The 11,478-nt window shown below is 35.9% G+C and overlaps 2 protein-coding genes across 2 annotated transcripts; both read right to left on the reverse strand.

Moving 5' to 3' along the window:
- Nucleotides 1-416: 416 nt before the first annotated feature.
- LOC124629653 lies at nt 417-2,028 on the reverse strand. The gene is made up of 2 exons (XM_047163154.1): nt 2,021-2,028; nt 417-1,881 (listed from the first exon to the last, which is right to left on the reverse strand). Exons 1-2 carry the CDS (start codon nt 2,026-2,028, stop codon nt 417-419), a joined length of 1,473 nt encoding a protein of 490 aa, XP_047019110.1.
- Nucleotides 2,029-5,069: 3,041 nt separating this feature from the next.
- On the reverse strand, nt 5,070-6,895 carry LOC124630058 (zinc finger CCHC domain-containing protein 24-like). Its single transcript, XM_047163773.1, has 3 exons — nt 6,743-6,895; nt 6,128-6,268; nt 5,070-5,656 (listed from the first exon to the last, which is right to left on the reverse strand). Exons 1-3 carry the CDS (start codon nt 6,746-6,748, stop codon nt 5,540-5,542), a joined length of 264 nt encoding a protein of 87 aa, XP_047019729.1. The 5' UTR covers nt 6,749-6,895; the 3' UTR covers nt 5,070-5,539.
- Between the last annotated feature and the right edge of the window lie 4,583 nt (nt 6,896-11,478).

Raw genomic sequence — 11,478 nt, forward strand, 5'->3', positions numbered from 1 at the left:
TTAGCTCAGTCTGTTATGGTAAGGTATTCATGAAAGCAAATGTTTAGTCCCGGGGGCGAGCAAAATTTCACAGAGCACTTGGCGGAATCATTGGACGGAGCTCTAACGTATGATAATTATATTTGCAATAATTCGCCGTAAGTGTAGTAAGCGAGCTTACCCCCTTTCCGCGGTTCCACAGTCTTTAAGCAAGAGTAACAAATTGTAAATTCTGTCTATTCTTTCGGCCGATTAACTGGACTTTAGATCTGTAAAGGCATATTAAATACATTTAAAGCATTCGTATCATAATTAACTTTAATGAACATAAAAACTACACACTATTACAATGTGCTCCTATATAATCTGTGTGCTTAATTGAAAAACAAACTAAATATAGGTAATAATAATTATTTATCTTCTCATATTTATGCATTTTAAATTAAGCATCCAGTCTTCTTTCTCGAAGGCTCAAAACTCTTATAAAGCGCTTTACATAAAACGTCGTATTCCTTCAAATCCCTTTGTGCATCGTGGGCTTGTTTCATAACCCTAATATCTTCATCGAATATCTGCTTTGTTGCTACCTTAACAATCTTTTGATCTAACGCTTCTAAATTTTCACAAAGTCTAAAGTACAGTCTTTCTATGTTAAGCATTAGAGAAGTTGGAGTATCTCTAGGATCCTCTTTCGTGTTTAAAAGTCTGGTATGGACAAATTGCAAACTAGTAAACAACTTGGTAGCATCGTAAGAAGCTACTAAACGGTAAAATTCATTTGCCAATAACCTATCAAACGCAGCCTTGTAAGCATCCCGTTTTTCTTCCAAAGCCTTAACTCTTCTTAAAAAATACTCTATAATGCTTTGCAGGTCTTCGTATTGCTCAATCATCATTTCTTTATACGCTTTTCTTTGTTTGTGTATTTTGTGAAGGGCCGATGAAAAGTAAGCGACAATTTCCAAATAGTTTAAACACTGCCTACCTGCATCGTCCATTAAAGTGCTAAGCTCTATTGGTTTTTTGAAGTATAGTTGCGGCTCTAATTGCGCTAATGTTACAGCACTCTTTTTATACATAGTTACTAATTCTACCTCTTCTGATTCCAAATTAGTAAACAACTCGCAACACAGCGCCGTAGCTTTCTCGCATGACCCTTCGTAGCGTTCCCGCCACCAGTTAGGGGCCATGATTGTCAAAAATTTCTTATACCTGGTCAAATTTTCATAAACAGCAACTATGTCAGAAAATTCATTCTTCAAGCGCACGAACTCAAAACTGTAACCTTCCAATTCGTCAGTCACCGCAGACAACTTTTGAGCAACATCATCCGCTAAAGTCTGCACACGTTTAGCTTCTTTGTAGCTTTCTTCAGCAAATACCACAAAATGTATTTTCATTGAATGACAGAGATTCACAATTCTGGCATATTCCTCTTGCTCTTCTGCGATTCCTGTCTCAATTTGTATTATTTCTTCTTTCAAATAGCCAGCGTCTGCACGAAACAAGGTGATATCTCTAATGTGTCTCATGTACGTTTTGATATCATAAAAGGATCTGATCGGCCGGCCTTCTATTATTTTGTAAAACGATGGATCGATATCACAAACTGTGTGAATGTCGCCCATTATAAATGGAACAGGTTTTTTCTTTCTAGGCGGTAAGCACTTGGTAGTGACCCTCAGGCGCTCTGGCACGGAATACGGGTTACGGTAATCATCTTCTTTTAGTTTTCGATCCTGTGTCTTGAACTGGGCAGATTTAGCATAAGTGTTTTTGTGGTCTAATGGTTTTAATGTCTTTTCGCTAAGCATTTTTCTAGAGCATTCATTAGGTTTATCCAGCAATATCTTATTGTTGCGTGCTCTCTTTTTGAGCAGTTGCTTAGGAGTCGGTGTGGACCTGAAATATTACACAAGACGGTCAGATGCAATGAGGTTTTTATAATATCATTGGTCAGATGGCTATTAAATAACACTATGGAGTAATGTCAAATGACCCTAAAATCTAAAAATATCATGAATTTTCATGTTGTACTTACTTCTTCATTATGAAATATGTCTAGCAAGCGCCACTTAGCTAAACTAATAATAATATTTATTTATTGCTTATTTAATACCACAATAGTAATTACTTCTTACATCAAATATTGAAAAACTGAAAACTGCCGTTTCATTTTTTAAATGACGTTGCAGAGAAAAACAATTTCTAGCCAGTTGCCATCAAAAAAAACTTATTACCCTTATCTTTCTAAATATAATTAACAACAAGTGATACTAGGTATATTTACAATCATGGCATTGATCGAATATTGGAAGGAAAAGCCTGAGAATATCCAATAAAGGCTAATATTATGAAATTGTTTAATAAAAATAATATTATGACCAAGAATGATTTTGACATATTTATTTCAGTTACCTATAACTTTATCTTTTTCAAAATTTTCTACCTCGAAAAGGGGCTCTAAATTTTAAACTGGCATTTCTGGCAAAATTATTTTACTTCTTTTATTCTATTCTTTATTCAAAAACAGCGCGCGAACGTCTCGCGTAGTTTGCATGTGATATTAAAACTTCTTGGTGTTACCCTGAAATAGTTTAGACGCCAGCTTGTACCCTTCTTGTCTACCACAATGATTCAAACCATGGGGTCCCTAATAAGTCAGTACACAAGACGGTCAATTAATTTGACTAGCCGTGTAGTGACCGCGACCCTTCTGTCCCGTGCCTCTTCGGAAGTGATGTTTCTGACACCTGAGACCAGCCCAAGTCAAAGACTGATTCACTAATCATAAAGAAGTATTTAGGAGCTCAAATACGATTGAGCACAGAGTTTAATAAACCCAGTTTGAAATGTACAGATTCCAGAACTCCAAGTATATCCCCAGTGACCGTAGGATTGGTAAAAAAATACTTTCAAGGTCTATCTCGTCCGTCCATCCGTTTTAGTTCCATCGGTTTATTTTGATAAAAAAAATCCGTTTCATATGAAGTGAATAGATCTACCTACACACATCCGAATCCATCTTAAGGCATAAGTTGACGTTTTGAAATTCGCTTATTCCTTGGGCCACCGGTCAGAGGACTGGACAAAACCCTTAGACATGAAGAACTGCACCCATGGGTAATAAAGTGACCCTCATAGCTAATTTAATTAATATCCGTTCAGCTATTAATTTAATTAAACGCTTTTAGTTTTGATAGCCGATCATTTATTAATTAATAGGTATACCTACTTGCTGTTGGAGATACACTCACACGGAGAAGGATTGAGCGTTAATCACCACGTTTGCTTAATGCGGGTTGGTGATTTCAGACTTTATAGTCCAGGTTTCCTCGAAATGTTTGCCTTGCTTAATCAGTCATTTGGTGTCCAAGATATGCTTCGAAAGTACATACAAACTTAAAACAGTTGCATATTGGTACTTGCCCGAACTGGAATCAGACCAACACCCGTAATCGACAGCTTGGTTCTTTACCCTTTAAAATAGTTTAAAATATTATTATTGTCATCGAAAATAAAACACATAACTCGGTTTACTTTCTATGGGAAAGTTGGAATATTAACTGGATTTACTGTCGGAAGTAACGATAAATGTTAAGTAAAATTTATAATATAACCGGAGCACTTTCTAGCGGTTATTATGGCTGAAAAGTTTCCCACTAACTGTAAGTTACGCGTCTGCTAGTTAAGTTTGCTTTAGTTCCCTCCTGTTTTTATATGTGTTGATGAGTAGTATGTTTTTTCAGATTCTTATCACACAAACTTTTTTGGAAAAAAAATATAACATACTGAGCACATATCAATTAAAAACAACGATCCCGACGAATTGAGAACCTTCTCCATTTTGATAAGTCGGCTTAAAATAACGCAAGCTCCCACTGAGGCTTATAAAAAATATAAGTAAGTACTTATTGACAACAACTACTTATTGATTCCAAAAAGTGAGCTAAAACCTTCTAGGAACTTAAATAGTCGATTTAATTAAGTATATCGTAGAGCTAGATGTCACAAACAGTATTAAACGCTAACAAGGCTCAGACGAGCGATCGCGTCACTTCGTACAAATTTAATCAGCCCCCGGCGATTATGCAAACGCGTCGCAAATGAACGGATTTACCCCTCATTCAAATTAGGCTTAGAGCCTACTGCCACCTGGAAAACTGCTTATTTATTGTACAAACAACGTCAAGCTTCATGTTAATTTGTAAGAATATACTTCGTTAAAGTAAGCCTTGCTTTTAATAAATTAACAATTAGTACGATGGGTGCTTTCTAATCACCGTATCTACAGGACTTGTTGTTAGAGTTCTCATTTTGTATTATAAAATAAATAAATAACTTGTCAGGTTTTACCAGCAACCTTGTAACTTTATTTTTAACCATAACTGATTTAAAATGAAGAGGTCTATCTACTTTTAGATTGTGAAGTTGTCAACTTTAACTTACAAATATAAATGGAACCCTACAATGATGCAACATGCTTACTCAGTACCACACTGTGTCAACACTTCTTTTCGTGAAAACAGCGCCTTTTCGTTATCTAGGTACTATAGCTTCTTAGGCCCAAGTTAACCAACAACACATATTACACACAATAAATATACAAACAATTGTTTTAAGAAAATCGGAAGTTTATTTTGTCGGTGACCTTGAGCCCTACGTATTGCTTCTTTAAAATTCATATATGTAAGTACCAAGAATTATTTGTATGTCAGTTTGCCAAACGAGCTTAAATTAGTTTACAAGTCCCCCGTTCTTTGAGTTGGGGTCACCACATTGGGGACCACATCTTCGTCTTATGCAGGGGTCAAGAATAATTGCAATCCTAGAACCGACGTCTGCGGTTTAAGTACCAGCAGATATTAATTAGTTGAAACCCTTATCTTTGTGTTTTGATATCGCTCGTGACTTTGTATTTTAGTAGCTTAAGCCAAGTTTAGAACGACAGAAATGACTTTGCTATGTTGACTTACACAGTTGGCTTCTAATAGAGCCACGATAAATGTCAAATCACTGCTTTCTATGCAGTCACTTAATGCAATAAGTATATGTATAGGTATATTACAGGTCAAAGAAAAGACAGTAGCTTTGACACATGTGTTATTACTAAAAATTATTGTACCTACCCACAATTCGTTTTCTTTTTTGGAGGACTGAGAGCAATTATTTTATAAGTGTTAAAACTTGCTGCAATTCGTTAGTTTATTTAATACTTAGACAATATTATTTTAATTTAACACTTATAAACCCGTAATTTGCACTTTCTCCGCTTTCGTTATAACAAATGGTGAATGAAGGGGTTTCTGAATTGGAAAATTTTGAAAAATCCATGTAAGCAGCCCTTTCAAAATGTTTGGAGATAAAAACTTACTTAATACCTATAATTATGAATAACAACAACTGGTTTCCGATTACACCGTAAGAGTAAGGGTGCGTTTAAACCAAACGAACTAACGATCATTCTACCCTTAATTGCAAAATTTCCTTAGTGAAATACAAAATAACGGTCTGACACGTTCAGATAAAAAAAAAACCCTAGCAAAAAATACTCTCTAGTTTAGTAATAGGTGTTTCCGCAATATCTTCCCAGAGCTTTGCATTTTTGGCAGAGATCTTGTGGATGTCTCTTGTTCGGATCACTCTTGTCCAAGCCATCCGGCTTCAGGAGAGGTCTCTGAAAGGAAAAAACTAATTCATAGATAATGTTGACATCTGAACGAAGGAAAAAGAAAGATTCCTTTTCTTTTTTTATTTCTTCTCTGTCGTGAGGAGTTCGTAGTGGCTTTAACAGCCCACGTATGGATATGCGATCAGGATTTATATACCCTTGCAGTTCCTTCAATCATTTATCGGTATCTCTGATTATTAATTATCTAGTCGGTCGGAGTAATTTTATTATACGTTGACAATGAGACTTCATCGAGAACAAGAGCACCTATGTATTTAGTTTCTTGGCAAGTATTATTTAATATGTAATAATAACCATCAAGACCTACTTAAAATCGGATCGGGCCAATATGAGGCCTACGAAGCATTATTAAAAAAATTACGCTGAAATGTGTTTTGAGATGCATAAGTACTGTATAACCTTATTAATCCTCCGTATTATTACACTATGCTTGGCATGTACATAAAGATATCGTACCTGTTTATGAGGCATAACGTTAATCTTGCACTGAGTGCACTCCTGACCGTAATTTGCCCAGGAGTTAGCACTCATCCAACCCCTTTTGCATTTCGGACACCTGTACTCCCCGAAGCATCGTCCTTTGCCTTTGTAAGGAGTCTGGAATTAACAAATGAATATCTAATTAGAATAAAGAAGACGCTCGAAGTCACACCAGTCGATCGACTGAAGACAAAGCTGAGTTTTTGGCAGTCGGCCCGTGGATTACCTCTAGATTCTAGATGGTATAATTTCATTCTAAACTTATGTAATGAGGCTCTGAATTCATTACAAACGAGAACTATCCAAATATGTATCTGTGACCCATTAACTGGACTTTAAGGGAGCAAGAAATACGACCCTTCTCACCTAGGAAAAGGCTGCGGCTGTTGTAATTATAAACATGGCCTAGTCACCCACTATTTCAGTATTACTCTGTCCTGCCCCAGCACAAAAGCGTTCGGTATAACCATGTACCCATATAGGACTAACAAAAAGTCATTTAGAACATAATCAATACCCATATAATAAAGGGTTATACAAAGTTAACATTACTTCTAAATAAACAAAACAAACTTCACATTGGCTACTCACCGACATTTTTCACCCAAAATCAACTGAAGATAGGTAAAATCAAATATGAGAACACACTGTACTTATTGTCACCACACCTACTTGCATCCAGGTCCCAAAAGGTATAATAGAACAACCCAGAACGGCTGTCTTTTATACAGACGTTCAATAGTAGGGACGTGGATTTGTGATGGAACTAATACTTTAATCACTGTTACTCATTCACTAATCACTGATACATTACTGCGTACCGATGCGACTATTGTTAATAATCTTTTGTGCTATCAGACAGATATTTGTTTTTAATTACGTTTATCTAAACGAGCTTCTTTTTAAAGCATCGCCCGCTTAAAACCCGAACTGAATAGTATTAGGAACGTAGTGGAAGCGTTCCAAATATTAGTAGTGACGGTTGCATTATAACCGTTATCCATGGAACGTATTCGATAAACGCATGCACTAGTACACATTTTGCGGGGAAGTCCCCGATCGCTTGATACAATTACCAGTGCTATTTTTGTATAGGTACAAATTTCATATCTTTAGCATGATTGCATGAATATATGTTTTGTAGGTTATTAATTCAGTTTATTAAACCAATCAATAAACCTACTGTTTTATTGTATTTTGAGGTTTATTTAAGAAGGTTTCCAATACTTTTAGTTTGAACTTGGTAAAGTTCCCTCTTTAGACTAAACTCTTCCGATTTTACGGTTGTCAGCTTATTCGTCTGCTTAATTGCGCCTGCATACATACCCCTAAACAAACAAACAAATTATGAAATTATGAACTTTTAACGATAACACAATAAATAATATGTGATACCATCGATTGGTATTAAATTATTATAATATAATTAAAGAATAGTATTACAAAAATATAAGTAACACTTTTATACGATTTCTTAAATCACGGAATACATTTTCAGTACCCATATTCAAACAAGTCAGAACAAAAACCTTGTAGCAGCTTAATAAATTCTTAGAAGGGGAATCTCATCGTAAACGATATCCGAAAGTATCGAATAGCGATGTCATTTTATCGATATATCGATACTAGTGCTCGAGTAAATTGAATGCTAGCTATGTACAAAGCCATATCACTTGTGTGCTACCAACTTCGATATAAAACTACAAAATAAAAACACTTGACTATCTTAAAGGATTTCTGTGTTGTAGAAAGATTTTCTATAAACACAATTTAATGAAAAGTTTTCGTTGGTAAGTATGCTTACTTCAGTTAAAATACTGTTCAATGTCATAATTGCTGTCGTTTTTTGGACTGTCATAGTACGTGACTTTTCTCAGGCATTAGGGGATCGATTTGAAATCCAAGTGCGTGGAGTAGTTCCCCTAGGACATGCGTATAACCAAGTAGTAATAAGCCAGTAGTAGGATATAAACGCCTGTAACTTCATCAAGGGTAAAATACAATTGACCAGTAACATTTTTTTCGATTCCCTCGACAAAATGCAATATCCTCTCTCAACTCTAAGCCATTATATTACACTCGTCATATGCTTCAAATTGCATTGCCGGCTTTTACGGGCTACGTAAATGGCGCCAATTCCTAGGTACAGTCGGGTATAGTCGGGAACAATCGGGTACTGTCAGCCACAGAGTGACGTGGCATTCCGCCAAGCGGCTAACTGGGTAATCCCTGTTCTCCTACCAAACTTCCAGCCCTACGCCCTTCATATTAAAGTTAAATGCCATGACGTTGTCTGTCTGTATGAGGTAATTTCATAGGTTTCATTTTGGGAAGTTGGAATTTTCTGGCTTTGAACCTGTGCCTTATATTATGTTTGTGTATGTAAAAATGTCACACGATGAATTAAGAAATGATCCATTTTTATAATTAATTAACTACAACACAAACCAGAACATGTAACCAGTAATAAGCAAACAAACTTCAAGTAACTTGACGTAGATAACCAAAATCTAAAACATCCTGTAAAACTGAACTGACAGGCACTTAATTAAGACTTATCTCTCTTCAAACCGAATCTCACACGTTCCAACCCCTTACATCTGTAGCAAACAAGTGAATAATTACCTTGCAAAAGAAACGCAAATGTTAGCTACTAATTAGCAACAGTTGACGGTTTCCATATCACAAAAAGCGACGTCTCCGAGGGATGGTCGGGTTGCACCGATTAACGATTCAAGAGGCCGCCTCGTGCCTCCTCTAATTACCACGGAGCTGACTCCCGTTCTGTTTACTCACACTTAAGACAAAATTACGTTAAGAATCTCAACCTCCTCGAGTAAGCGATGATTGAGAATTGATTACATCCCTCAAAATAAATTGATGCTTACACTTTTTTTGCCTTTTATATTTCGAGTAGAATTACGGCAATATCAGTTCAAAAACTTTACAAATATGCGATCGACTATACATAAATTGGCAAAATTCTTCATGTCCCGACGTCCGCATGTAATTTCTCTCACATACCGAAACCCGCGGCGCGTTCAACTTGAATATATTACCTATAATATTCACATAAATATATGCAAACACACCCAAACCGTATTCACACGGGTGGCCGTCCAATTCCATCAGAAAGGACCGAAGCCATCCAGTTTTAAATATTCCATGTGCGGTCAAGAGTAAAATCCACAAAGAAAATGTATTACATATCCTTTATTGCGCTTCTCCCTCTTTTTCAGTGACCATCGCTAGGGGTAACACAATTTTATGATACTTTTATCAATAAAACGAGCAGTGCACGTGCCATAAATATTATAAAATTGTCTGATATAAAGATCGTCGATAACTGACGTGGTCTGTGTGAATCTTAAATTGTAGTCGTAAATTATTTGGTGGGGTGGTAACTATACTGAATTATTATGTTCAAACAATGACTTTGTTAACTGCCCGATATACCTTCTTTGTGTCGTTTCTTTTGTAGTATATCTTTCTTTTGTTTGAAAGTGTTTTTTTAATGATCCAACTTGATATCAAACGGACACAGCTTATAAAAATACCCTACAACAAAATCTTAACCCTTTCTCTGCCTATAAACAAAATAAACAATTGACACAAGAATTCGTATCTTGAGTCAATACTTAATTATCGAGCGGGGTGTTAATTAGAGACAGCTTTAAATGGCTAAGTAGGGTTCTAAGTGTCCTCTCAATCAAATCCTTTACCTTGTGACACAACCCTTTTTCTTAGATGTCAACGGTTTCTTTTCGTGTCAATTGCAAGGGGTAGGGGGACCCTATAATTGAAATAAATATTTGGCATTAGAATTTTGTATCGTAACGAAGCTTCTCGTCTCTCAATTAGGAACCGAAATCCTTTATATTTATGTACTTAAGGTATTTATTTTGTTATAATTAAGCCGGGTTTGTGCTCGTCTTTGAGAAATAAAAATGGTACGTAATTAAGTAGCTACATATGACGTTGGATATGATAATATTAAAATGATCAAAAACGCTTTCTGGGAAATCGATGTTCTTACAATAAATGTAAAATAATAGACTCCTTTTATTTACATACAAGTACCAATGACGTTCTCCACTTCTAGATCCAACAGCAATCGAATACCACTAATGGGGGGGCACAATTGAAACTGCTCGCTGGAAAATCGTGCAATAAGTATGCATCGCAAGCCGTGGCTGTGGCTGATGGCTGATGGCTGAGATGTCTGTACTCGTAGACTCAATACCATTAGTGCTGCGCTTATGTCGGGAGGTAAAGGTACATGCATATCAGTGGGTAACGCTAAAACTGTTTTTGTTTTTGGGGGACAAAAAGGCATGAGGAGTAAAGGTGTTCTGGTCATCATTCCTATATATCTTGTGTAGTGTATCTCAAACTCTGTATATCTCTGTGCGTATCTGAGTCTGTATAGCACTGGTCCGATGAAGTCAGATACAAACAAATGGCCAGAAATGTGGAGTGTATGAAAGTATAGCTTCTTTTAAACCATTGGGAAAAAATATTTAATACATATTCAGTGACGTGACGTTTATATTTTCATTTATGGCATTTGTAACCTATCAAACAAATCGACGTGCCCAACGGCTGTATAGCCACAACCATTTATTAATTCCCCAACTTCTGTAGCACATCTGTTCTCACCTTAGCCAGAGTAAGTTTTCGTGCCATCCACACGTCGGGTCATACCAATATAAGTAAATAGATATCGAATGGGACCAGCTCGGATTCCACAAACGATAATAAAGTTCTAAGAATGTCCTTTGAAAGAAGCGCGTATAGTATTTGTTTCTATTGCTATCCTGAGTAGGATCTGTGTGTTTATTGATATTGAAGCGCATAATGCACTTTGTATGTGACCTGCATGCTTTTTTAGAATATTTGACTGCTTATCGTAAGTCTAAATGTGATGCTTTTTTTACTTTTAAATATAAACCTGAAGAATTTCGTGATTGTCATCATGCCATCATTAGAACCAAGCTGCAAATTTTGGTAAAATTCTATCGTCTAGCTAGACGAACATTGAAAAAAAAATATCTACAAAAGCATATACTTAAATATTGTGTATTTGTGTAGTACTAACATAGTTTATAAATAAGTATAATTGTTACTAACACTATGAGTCCTGTTGCTCGAAATAAATGTTTAAATAAAAAATAAAAATGTACCTACTTAAAATTGTTCTTTTATTTTCTGTTGCTTATTTTATTTGGCTACGAAATTAAATGTCCAACTAAACACCTAAACATAAAGGCATGTTCACACCGCAGACAAAGAAAAATGAATGAGACAACGCAGGAACATAAGGCTGG

Source organism: Helicoverpa zea, chromosome 4, assembly GCF_022581195.2.
Source record: "Helicoverpa zea isolate HzStark_Cry1AcR chromosome 4, ilHelZeax1.1, whole genome shotgun sequence".
Classification (NCBI taxonomy): domain Eukaryota; kingdom Metazoa; phylum Arthropoda; class Insecta; order Lepidoptera; family Noctuidae; genus Helicoverpa; species Helicoverpa zea.

Bases quoted from the DNA above. Each gene is read 5' to 3' on its own strand.
- LOC124630058 (XM_047163773.1), bottom strand. The intron at 5,657-6,127 runs GTACGATATCTT...TTTTCCTTTCAG, and splicing joins ACGTTATGCCTCATAAACAG to AGACCTCTCCTGAAGCCGGA.